At 42.4% G+C, this 12,555-nt stretch overlaps 2 protein-coding genes across 2 annotated transcripts; both read left to right on the forward strand.

The window, feature by feature from the left end:
* Window positions 1–1,971: 1,971 nt before the first annotated feature.
* On the forward strand, window positions 1,972–3,145 carry LOC120916124 (olfactory receptor 1038-like). Its single transcript, XM_040326943.1, has one exon. The coding sequence runs from the start codon at window positions 2,028–2,030 to the stop codon at window positions 2,961–2,963; it is 936 nt and encodes a 311-aa protein (XP_040182877.1). The 5' UTR covers window positions 1,972–2,027; the 3' UTR covers window positions 2,964–3,145.
* Window positions 3,146–7,621: 4,476 nt separating this feature from the next.
* Window positions 7,622–8,746, forward strand: LOC120916125 (olfactory receptor 5V1-like). Its single transcript, XM_040326944.1, has one exon. The coding sequence runs from the start codon at window positions 7,723–7,725 to the stop codon at window positions 8,683–8,685; it is 963 nt and encodes a 320-aa protein (XP_040182878.1). The 5' UTR covers window positions 7,622–7,722; the 3' UTR covers window positions 8,686–8,746.
* Window positions 8,747–12,555: the final 3,809 nt, after the last annotated feature.

Raw genomic sequence — 12,555 nt, forward strand, 5'->3', positions numbered from 1 at the left:
GGAGGGGGACACGGATCGCAGAGGGGGAGAGCAGCAGAACGGAGGGGACACGGATCGCGGAGGGGGAGAGCAGCAGAATGGAGGGGGACACGGATCACGGAGGGGGAGAGCAGCAGAACGGAGGGGGACATGGATCGTGGAGGGGGAGAGCAGCAGAATGGAGGGGGACATGGATCGCGGAGGGGGAGAGCAGCAGAATGGAGGGGGACACGGATCGCGGAGGGGGAGAGCAGCAGAACGGAGGGGACACAGATCGCGGAGAGGGAGAGCAGCAGAACGGAGGGGGACATAAATCGCGGAGGGGGAGAACAGCAGAATGGAGGGGGACACAGATCGCGGAGGGGGAGAGCAGCAGCACAGAGGAGGACACGGGACACGGAGCGTGGAGTAGGAGAGCAGCAGCACGGAGGGGGGACTGATGGAGGATACAGGGACAGTCATCGGTGATCGGTGATTGGGGGAAGTTACAAGCACCTCTGACCTCTGTATAAATTTCACTAAAGCAGATGAAAAGGAAGGGGAGGGGGGGTCCGGGGAGAAGCTGTCAGGCTTTATTGAAATCTATACAGGGAGATCGGTGCTTGTAACCCCCCCGCCGCACCGATCATCCCTGACTGCCCAGGTATCGGGTGAAGCATCAGAGCATTTGCCCAAGTACAAGTACTGGGCAAATGCTTGGTATCTGTACAGATACCAATACTAGTACTTACATGCATGGTTTATTGCTGACCTTGTTGATTTATGTGTTGAGTCCAGTCTAGTGGTACAGAACTCCATTCTAAGTTACCTTGTCATAGTGGTTATACTGTCTAGCAGGCTGTTTCTGAAAGTGCCTTCTGTGTACTCCTTTATGCTCAAACTACTATTAATTCTAACCAGTACCCATACATTGATATTATTATATCTGTTTCCTGATATTTATGTACAGCCATGTTAAAGATATCTGTACTCGTGTTCTTACAAGTGTTTGCAGTAACTTTCACTCAACCAGGTGTGTCAGAGAGGCTGAGGTTGTTTTTTGGAGTCCTGGCAAAGAAAGAGAACCCAAATTACCAAGCCGCTCCTCCAGGGGTAGCACTAAATGGCCATTTGAGTGCCATAGATGACCAGCAAGTCATTTGTAAAAGTAACTAGTCTTTATTGGTCTGTCCAAAAACAGGCAAACAGTCCTGGAAACATAATAGCCTACTACAGCTAATGAACACAATGCAGTCCATAACTCTGGTGCAAAGCAAGGTACATGCCTCACTGCCACTCTACTGGTCCTACACTGGGGTTTCTGGATTTTCTTTCTGCTTCAGGGGTCCCAAAGAAGATGTTCCCACAGTCCGGCAGCCATGGCGGAGTCTAAGACCCAGCTTTGTGTTCACCAGAGCCTCTAGTGGTGAGGATGGCCTTGGCTGCAACTGGATCCAGGTCGCGACCCCTGGGATCCCCTAGGTCACACTCTGCAGGGAGAGAGGGGAAGCAGCCAGCAGGACAAACAGTGGTGAGGGGTAGGCCGAGGTCAGGGCAACAGGCAAACAAGGGTAACCGAGAGACAGGCAAAGGTCAGGGGCACAGGCAAACGGGAGAAGTCAGAGACAAGCCAAAAACGGTACACAGGAAGACAATCGTGGCACACTGCAGACAGGAACTTAAGCAAAGCAACACTGTTGAACAGCGGAGCAGACTAGCAGTCCAATGATTAATATAGGCTTCCTGGGATGGCCTAGGGTGGAGCCATACAGGAAGAAAAGTGATAAGAGACAGTCAGAAGGAGGGCCAGGCCTCTAATGAACACATGGAGATCAGGTAAGCAGGCAGACTTTGTTGCATATCCATGACAAGGGTATATAGGATAAGGAGGGAGTAAGGATAACTTTTAAATATAGTTATAGATAGCCTTTAATAACACTTTAATATGGTCCTGAATTACACCTCTGTGAAGTATTCCTTTCAGTGTGTACCTTAACATTTTATGTATTTTGATACAAAAGTTATTTATTGGTATTCTCATATCCTTCCTGTAGGGTTTGGGTGAGTACATGGCAGCCACAAATGAGACTTCCTTGGATGTCTTTACCTTACTTGGATTTCCAGAAGAGCGCATATTATTATCACTTTTAATTGGTCTAATCTACACAATAACTGTTCTAGGAAATCTCTCTGTTTTTGGCATTGTTCAAGTAGACAGCCACCTCCAGTCACCAATGTATTTTTTCTTGGCTTGCCTATCTTTATTAGATGTCTGTTACTCTTCGGTTACTCTCCCAGCCATGTTGGCCAACGCCATAACAGGCAACAGCAAGGTTTCCTTCAATAGATGTCTTACACAACTCTATTTCTTTGTCTGCTTTGGAGGAACGGAATGTATTTTCCTAGCTGTCATGGCTTACGACCGATACGTGGCCATATGTAACCCGCTCCACTACATCACCACGATGAATAAGAAGGTCTGTTCATACTTTGTGGCCGCATGCTGGTTCAGCGGATCAGTAAACGCTGTTTTTCACACCATGATGACCTGGAAACTAACTTTTTGTGGTGCCCGACATATCAGGCACTACTTCTGTGATGTTCTCCCATTGTTACAAGCTGCTTGCAGTGATACCTACGACAGTCAGGTGCTATTACATGTTGTTACATTTTTTCTTGGGATAACGCCATTCATACTTGTTACAAATTCATACATCCGTATAATTTCTACCATACTGAAAATCCGCTCCACCGCAGGAAGGCAGAAGGTCTTCTCCACGTGTTCATCCCACCTCATTGTTGTAACAGTGTTTTATTTTACTTCCATCTTCAACTATAATGGTCCAAACTCTGGAGATTCCTTTGTCTTTGTCCAAATAGCTTCTCTTCTTTACAGTATTGTCCCCCCATTGCTGAACCCGGTTGTTTACTGTCTGAGAAACAACGAGGTGAAGAGAGCCTTGAGGAATGTTCTTACCAAATCATACATCTTATTTAAACAATAATCCTACCCAACTCTGGAAGTAGTTTAGAGTATTAGGCAAATACATTTCGATATATGGAAATTCTAGTGATGAAACCCACCAAAGGTTCTATATTGCCATGTCTGTATCTTTCACTTAAAGTCAGTTGAGGGAACAAATTGTAGTGTAGCACTACCCCCGGAGGAGCTGCTGGTTGTTTTGGGTGGCACATTTACCTCATGGCTCTTCCGAATTCCTAGGGGTGCATGATGCATTTAGTAGAAGTAAAGGAATGTCCGCAACAGGTGCTCTTTGCTGTGCTCTTTATTACCCAGCCGGGTAAAAACAATAAAACTTGTGGTGAGGAAAGTAAAGTTGAAGGAAGAAAGGAGAATAGCAAATTCAGGCGTGATGATAGGGAAACAGTGCTGCTCCCAAGCGTAACACTTCTCTGCGGCACTCCTGCCAAAGTGGGATTAGGGTACCCGGACAGGCCTCTCTCACTGACCTGGCAGATGGAGTATCACTCAAACATTTGTAGGATAAAGTCTCTGGCACAGACCCTCCTTGGTGATCGTCAGGGAGACGCCTCTGCCACAGGCCCTCTCTGATTGAAGTCACGGAGGAGATCCTCCTTAGATGAATTACGCCCGGGTCTCCTTCAACTTGTTGCCCAGGTACCGACTGACAGGTTATCAATCCTTCAGTGTCCGGCTACCTCGATCCACGGTGGTTTGTCGAGGACCTTTTGGACTGCCAGCCTCTCAATGGTGCTCCTCAGACAAACTCCCCACCGAACAGCAATACAGCTTGGGATCCTCAAAGGTGGGAACCCAGTCGCTCACTGGGTCCCCGTTGCTTCTCAAACGTTCCAGGCCAACGTGGCCCCGGAACCAGGAACACCGCTTGGCACGCACGCCCCGGCCAGGTAGGCCATAACGCAGGGGCGCCGTGATATGGCCACCCTAAAGTTGGGTGCCACACTGGACGAAGGAGAACCCCAAACCAATGGCGTCTGCCCCATAAATACCCTCCCCAGCATGCACAGCAAAGGCCAAACCCTCCTGATTGGCTGCTGGGGAAGAGCACCCAAACCTTGATGCCACTGCTGCCACCTACTGCACAGGGGTGGGAAGAACACCCCAGCACAACAGAATAAGCCTACAGCACAGCCAAGCTGAGACAGAGACCCTGTTTTGCACATAACAATTTGGATCAGACGGGCATTTATAGTTAAGGGACTGGTAGCCCACATTTATTAAATGAAAACAAAACAAAACAAAAGTCCACTTAGGAATCCCACGCAGGGGTTTAAACGTCATTCAGACAAAACTAAAAATACGAGCCCAACTGGCTACTCTTCAACAGCACTGCTGCTATAGGTACTGGTACCTCCAACCGCCAGATCTTCCAGGCCCACGATCTTGGGTCTTTGGGCTCCTTAAATGCACACAGCTTCAAGCCCCTCAATGCACACAGCTTCTGGCTCCTTGGACGCACACAGCTCAAAGCCCTTCAACACACACAGCTTTGAACTTCTTACTTCGGTATCATCAGATGTTTTTTTTTCCTTTACAACTCCTTTAATTGCATATTATATAAGGGTATTAGCCAATGCACCCCATTGGGAAATACTTTTAAATGAGTGAACAAAAGTCCTGGATGGCTTAACTCCAATGTAAAAATGCATAAAAAGCAAAAGAGAAGGCCTTTAAAAAAATACAAGGTTGAGGGATCATCATCAGCATTCAGACTTTATTCGAATTAGATATGCACTGCCAAAAACATTGATTGTTTTCGTTTCATTCTTCTTTTTTTTTCGGGTCATTCGTTATGATCCCTATTCTTAAATTTGTAAATTCTAAAATTCGTAAATATGTAAATCTAAAAAAAAGAAAGAAAATTCAAAAGAGTAACGAATAATAACTATAAAAGAAAAAGATGAGGATGGTGCGCTTATTCAATAATGTGTCATAAAGTAATATACTCAAAGAATGAATATGATGAGTATCCAAACATACAAATAAATAAATGTGAATAAAATTCCAACTAAAGCCCAATGGTAGGAGTCAACTCAGTTCATGTAAAGATAAAAATCTCATAGGGATAACTTGATAGAAGAAAAAACAGATAAAACATCAATCCAAACATCGACTGTTAAATTAATGAATTGGCCGCTCACCTCCAACAATGACCCCAAGGGTCAAACAAGGCTCATCAGATAGTCAGATAAGGGATCCTGCTGATGGATCTGTAGCGGCATCCAGGTCCCAGACGAAGAACCAAGTCCAAAACTTGGCATCAAAACATCTTGGGTAATTCCATATAGAGAGAGGAAACAGCTCGCTCCAAGGAATGGCACTTCTTGTATAAATAGCGCTCAAAGGAAATAAAGAACAGCCATAGTGCAATATTGCCAAATGAAAAGTAAATGTATTTAGTAAAAGAAACTGCTTACATCAAGTAAGGGTAAAAACCGCAGTAAAATGGAATGGGAGTAGTGACACACTTGCCTCCTTAATGCACTTGCGTAAAACACCACCGGAACTGACGTTAAAAGGCTCAACTGACGCGTTGCGTCACTGGTCACGTGACTTCCTCAGGGATCCCTCTTATTTTATGGCACATTATTGAATAAGCGCACCATTCTCATCTTTTCTTTTACATTTATTACGCAGTGTTTTTTGACCACACTACTAAGTGGTTGCAGTTAATTCACGGTCACTATACATGTACTATATATTTTTTTCTGAGTTTATTTTCACTATATTCACTGGAGGCTGATGTATATTTTCTTAATAATAACTAACTATTAAATTATAAGTATTTGAATTTCCTTTCAAATTTGGCTGTTAGTGAACGTAACGGATATGAATTTGTCTGAAGTTACGAATTATCCAAAATAATGAATGCCGCATCTAAACAAATGAAACGGAACAAACTAATAATAAATAATAATAATAATGATAAAAAGTTATTATAATTATTATTATTGTTATTTATTATTATAGATTTATTACATTCCATTTGTTTAGATACGGCATTCGTTATTTCGGATAATTCGTAACTTTGTATAAATTTGTATCCGTTACGTTCAGTAACAGTAACATTTTAAAGGAAAATCCAATACCTATAATTTAATAGTTAGTAATAGTTTTGTTATTATTAGTTACCGTATATACTCGAGTATAAGCCGACCCGGATATAAGCAGAGGCACCTAATTTTACCACAAAAAAACAGGGAAAACGTATTGACTCGAGAATAAGCCTAGGGTGTCCATCTGCATGCCTCACTGTGGCCATAACTAGACTGACGTTTAACATGGGAGTCTATGGAAGGGGTGCCCGGGTTGGTTTGAAAAATCAGTGCTATCCAGCCGTAGGTCCCCCAGACAACAAACTTTACACACTTATAGGTAGATTCAGGTACCTATGCCTAACGACTTACGCAAACGACGTAAAAAATTCGAATTTCGACGCGGGAACGGCGGCCATACTTGACATTACTATTCCAATAGGGCCTAGCTCTAACTTTACGCGGCCTATCTCTTACGTAAACGGCGTAAAAGTACTGCGTCGGCCGGGCATACGTTCGTGAATCGGAGTATCTCCTCATTTACATATTCTACGCGGACCGCAATGGAAGCGCCACCTAGCGGCCATCCAAAAAATTGCAATCTAAGATAGGACGGCGCAAGCCGTCGTATCTTAGATATGTTTAAGCGTATCTCTGTTTGAGCATACGCTTAAGCATAAGTCGGCGTAGATTCTGAGTTAGGTCGGCTTATCTACTGATAAGTCGGCCTAACTCTTACTGAATCTACCTATTATAGAGGAGAAATGGGGCTACATGTGTGTCAAGTTCAAGTGTGTCAAGTGTGTCAAGTTCCGGGTCCTGTTTAACATGGGAGTCTATGGGGTGCCCGGCTTTAAAAAATCGGTGCTCACCGGCCATAGGTCCCCCGGACAACAAACTTTGCACACTTGTAGAGTGGGGCTTAATGTGTACCAGGTCCCCAAAGTCCGGGAGATCAGGCGCAAAAAGGTGACTCGAGTATAAGCCGAGGGAGGCATTTTCAGCACAAAGAAAGTGCTGAAAAACTCGGCTTATACTCGAGTATATACGGTAGTTATTATTTCAGCTTTTCTAGTTTTGGGGTTTTTGGATTTTCCGAATTTCGAATTTACGAAATTTACAAATTTAAAAATTTCTTAAACGGGTTTTCGTTATATTTCCGAATTAACGAATTTGTGGAAATTCGTAAAAAAAAAAACGAATTCGGAACAAAACTAATTGCACGTGTCTAATTCAAATATCCATTTTGTTTGGGAGATTACACACACAATTTCAACCGTATATTTAACAGCCTAAAAGGGAGAAAATAAGTGATGTTCCACGTTAGGGATAACAAACACTTTAATGGAATAAAAACACTGATTCCTCTAAGGATTTACGATGGGCACAGCTGCAGGCTGTCGGCAAGGGATTTTTAATTGGTGGTATTTTCAACTGTATATAACATCTAGTGAATAGCAATGAATTAAACGGAATTGTTTTCTTTATTATTTACTTATTTTGCATATATATAGCTTATCTAACATTGCCTATCCTTTAATAACCATAGTACTGCTGCTGCAGAGAGCTCCACAGGGCATCCTACTGCCCCTCCGCCAAACCACACTAATTCATCCTGCTGTTTGGGCCCCCCTGTGTGCCCGGGCCCTCTACAGGAGGACTGGTGGTCCCCCTCTATCAGCGGCCCTGACTCCCAGTAAGGTTTCTATATCCCGGCATGCAGGAATGACTATAATGAACAACAGTATTGTGACAGATTTTATTCTCCTTGGATTTACAGACCTTGTTTCCATCCAAATCATTCTATTTTATGCATTTCTTGTCATTTATGTGCTAACCCTATCAGGAAATGTAGCTATCATTGCTACAACTTCATTCAGCATGGAGCTCCATTCTCCCATGTATTTCTTCCTGAGCAATTTATCTTTACTTGAGATATTTTATACCTCGGTCACCATTCCAAAAATGCTTCAAAATGTTCTTCTCGACACTAATTCTATCTCCTTCGTTGCCTGCGTTGTCCAGACGTATTTATTTATAGCTCTGGGCAGCATTGAATGCTCCTTGCTTGCCGTTATGGCTTATGACCGGTATTTGGCCATCTGTGACCCCCTGCATTATGTGACCGTCATGGACCGTCCTACTCGTCTTGTTTTAGCCTTGAGCTCTTGGATCAGTGGGTTCATCAACTCTATGGTCCACACCACCTGTACCTTCCAGCACAATTTCTGTTCCTCTAATGTCATCAACCAGTTCTTTTGTGACATCCGACCCTTGTTGAGTTTGGCTTGTGATGACACGCTATCTACCGAGATAGTACTCACTGTCGTTGGTGGAGGATATGGCGTTGGCTCTTTTATTTTGACTCTGATATCTTATATCCACATTATTTCCACCATACTGAAGATCAGGTCTAGGAAAGGACAGCGGAAAGCCTTTTCCACCTGTGCCTCTCATCTGATTGTTGTCTCCTTGTTTTATGGCACTTCACTCTTCGCCTATCCTAGACGTAGCTCAAAACAAACCACCGACCAGCAGAAAATAGCGCCAGTGATTTACGCGGTGGTCACACCCACGCTCAATCCGTTTATTTATACGATGAGGAACAAAGAGTTTAAGACTGTGCTAAGAAACATGATTGGGAGAAAGCTGCCAAAAGTTACTTTGTTCACACATGGACATTCATAGGTGACTGAAGATAGAAGCCATAGAAGTCAGCCTACCCAATACAGAAACTTTCGCCATGGATAGATGCCGGTGGGTTTAACCCCCGTGGCGTATGATTATTTCAGAAAAAAGGTGCTGAAAGCGGTACCATTATTTGCAAGGAAATTTGGCGTTTTATACTGTAGGCCTGTAATTCTTAGGAATAACTCACTTAAATCTGACCAAACAAGAGTCTAGTAAGCATCCCGGGTATGAAATTTTTTAAAAACAAAATTATAAATTATAATATAATAAATAATTATAACCAATTATAACAAATAATAATATAATTATAATAAAAATTATTCAATAATGTAATCAACTTAAAATCACTGAAATTTGCTCAGTTGCAGAATTGTCGCTGTCATTACTTTTATTTTTTTATGACGGATTTCCCCACAAATCGCTATCGCACAATTCTGCAAGTGATTATAATTTATTATCGCTGTTTTCTAGCTGCTCTAAAACCATTTTTGACAAAAAGGGACACTTTTGGTTGCTATGGACAATCTACAGTTTCCAGGCAGAAAGAACAGTTTTTATTATATACAAGTACATGCAGGACACTGGGCAGACCACTAGGGACAAGGGGGGTGTGTATTTTTTACATACAGTACTGTAATCTATACGATTACAGTATACTGTATGCATTGTGTTTGTTTACCTTTTTGAATTTGGTGCCGTTCTCCGCCCCCGTGCGTCGTAACGTCGCAGGGAACGGAGATCGGCGGCACACAGAGGCACTGTGTGAATCGAGCGAGGTCCCGCTCGCTCACACAGCGCGGTGGCATCGCTGGATCCAGAGACAAGGTAAGTAAACCATGCCTGTGGATTCTGCGAGGCGAGCCCGAGTCTGACTCGGGGTTACCGATCGTAGCCCAAAAATCTCAGCCCGAGTCAGACTCGGGAATACCGCCAGGGGGGTAAAGTGGTTGTAAACCGCTCCTTACAACTTGCACCTACAGGTAAGCCTAGACTAAGGCTTACCTGTAGGTGCAAGAAATATCTCCTTAACCTACACGGTTAAGGAGATATTTGCAGCAAGGACTGGACCGATGTCCTTCAGCACATGCGCGCCGTATACAACGGCGCAGGCGCACTGAGCGTGCCGTGTTTGCCAATGGTATAATTCATAGCATACTAGCTCATTATGAAGTACTTACCTGAGATCTAAGCCCCCGCATCGGTGCTCAGTCACCTCCTCTGTCTGCTGCATCTCTTCACGAGTCACTTCCTCATATCACGGCTCCGGCGCTGTGACTAGCCGGAGCCGCGATGACGTCACTCCCACGCATGCGTGCGGGTGCCACCACTAACGGCACACTCAGTGTGCCTGCGCGCTGTTGTCTATGGCGCATGCGCCGTAGACATTGGTGCCTTTCTTTTGCAAATATCTCCCAAACTGTGTAGGTTTAGGAGCTATTTTTTTGCGCCTACAGGTAAGCCTTAATCTAGGCGTATCTGTAGGTTAAAGTGGTCTGTGAAGCCCTGTACACACGATCGGATATCTGATGGAATCTAATCTGATGGATTTTTTTTTCGTCGGATATCCGATGAAGCTGAAGTTCGTTAGTCTCCACACCATCAGTCAAAAATCCAACTGTGTACAAACGCGGTGACGTAAAACACTACGACGTGCTGAGAAAAATGAAGTTCAATGTTTCTGAGCATGCGTCGACTTGATTCTGAGTATGCTTGGATTTTTGACCGAAGGACTTCCACACAGACGATTGTTTTTTTCTATCGTTTTTTTATCCATAGGGAAAATTTAAAACATGTTTTTTATTTTTTTCACCGATGGAAAACAAACGGATGGGGCCCACACACGATCGGCTTGTCCGATGAAAACAGTCCATCCGTCTGTTTTCACCGGACAAACCAATCGTGTGTACAGGGCTTCAGGGTTTACAACCACTTTAATCAGCCACTGTTGGTTAGATCTACACATTAGGGATTAAGCATTAAAACAGAAGAATTTTTTATATTTTTTTGGCCAAACATTTTTACCTAGGTGGATGCTAGACATGTGCACACGGAAATATTTTGTTTTGGAATTTCATTTTCGTCCGAAAAATAAATGTATTTAGGTTACTCCCGAAATTAGTTTTTATTTATTTATTTTCGTTAAAATTTGCATTCGTCCGAAAATTTGAATGAATTAAGGTCGAATCTGTCATTTGAAGGCTTATGGTGTCTGTCGAATGTTCTAAAAAGATTCGATGAAGCAGCTAAACTGTAAGACGCCGCGATCGTACATTTCCGGTCGAATGCTCCGCCCACAAGCTATAGTAGAATTATAATGTTGTATGACTAGTAATAGTTATATTTATTAATTATTATTACTAGTCAACCAACATTAGAATTCTTCTATAGCCTATGGGCCGAGCATTTGACCATGAATGTCCGTTTGTGGCGATCGAATGTTTTTAGCTGCTTCGTCGAATCTTCATGTCTAATGTTGAATCTTTTCTCTCTATGTCAAATCTTCATGTCTCTATAATGTTGAATCTTTTCTCTCTGTGTCGAATCTTCATGTCTCTATAATGTCGAATCTTTTCTCTCTGTCGAATCTTCATGTCTCTATAATGTCGATTCTTTTCTCTCTGTCGAATCTTCATGTCTCTATAATGTCGAATCTTTTCTCTCTGTCGAATCTTCATGTCTCTATAATGTCGATTCTTTTCTCTCTATGTCGAATCTTCGTGTCTCTATAATGTCGAATCTTTTCTCTCTATGTCGAATCTTTTCTCTCTATGTCGAATCTTCATATCTCTATAATGTCGAATCTTCATGTCTCTATAATGTCGAATCTTCATGTCTCTATAATGTCGAATCTTCATGTCTCTATAATGTTGAATCTTTTCTCTCTATGTCGAATCTTCATGTCTTTATAATGTCGAATCTTTTCTCTCTATGTCGAATCTTCATGTCTCTATAATGTTAAATCTTTTTTCTCTATGTCGAATCTTTTCTCTCTATGTCGAATCTTCATGTCTCCATAATGTCGAGTCTTTTCTCTCTATGTCGAATCTTCATGTCTCTATAATGTCGAATCTTTTCTCTCTATGTCGAATCTTCATGTCTCTATAATGTTGAATCTTTTCTCTCTATGTCGAATCTTCATGTCTTTATAATGTCGAATCTTTTCTCTCTATATGTCGAATCTTCATGTCTCTATAATGTCGAATCTTTTCTCTCTATGTCGAATCTTCATGTCTTTATAATGTCGAATCTTTTCTCTCTATGTCGAATCTTCATGTCTCTATAATGTCGAATCTTTTCTCTCTATGTCGAATCTTCATGTCTCTATAATGTTGAATCTTTTCTCTCTATGTCGAATCTTTTCTCTCTATGTCGAATCTTCATGTCTTTATAATGTCGAATCTTTTCTCTCTTTTTTTGAATCTTCATGTCTCTATAATGTTGAATCTTTTCTCTCTATGTCGAATCTTCATGTCTCTATAATGTCGAATCTTTTCTCTCTATGTCGAATCTTCATGTCTCTATAATGTTGAATCTTTTCTCTCTATGTCGAATAATCTCGGACTAATAGAGTTAGGTTAGACACATTCAACCGCAGGTTCGATAGACACAGATCTCTATTGTCACCATAATGTCGAATCTTCTATCTGTATCGAACTGTTGTCGCAACAAAATGAAAATAAAGCATTTTTTATGTTGGATCTTTCGGATTTCGGATTCTGCTCATTCGTTATGGTTTGTTAAAATTAAAGTGAAAATCCCAGAAATTTGTACGAAAATGCATTCGGACGAAAAACGAATGCACGTGTCTAGTGGATGCAGCATCGGTCTGATGCTGCATCTGTCCCCTGTGCGCTGCCAACTCTTCAC

This window comes from Rana temporaria, chromosome 10 (genome assembly GCF_905171775.1).
Source record: "Rana temporaria chromosome 10, aRanTem1.1, whole genome shotgun sequence".
In the NCBI taxonomy this organism is placed as follows: Eukaryota; Metazoa; Chordata; class Amphibia; order Anura; family Ranidae; genus Rana; species Rana temporaria.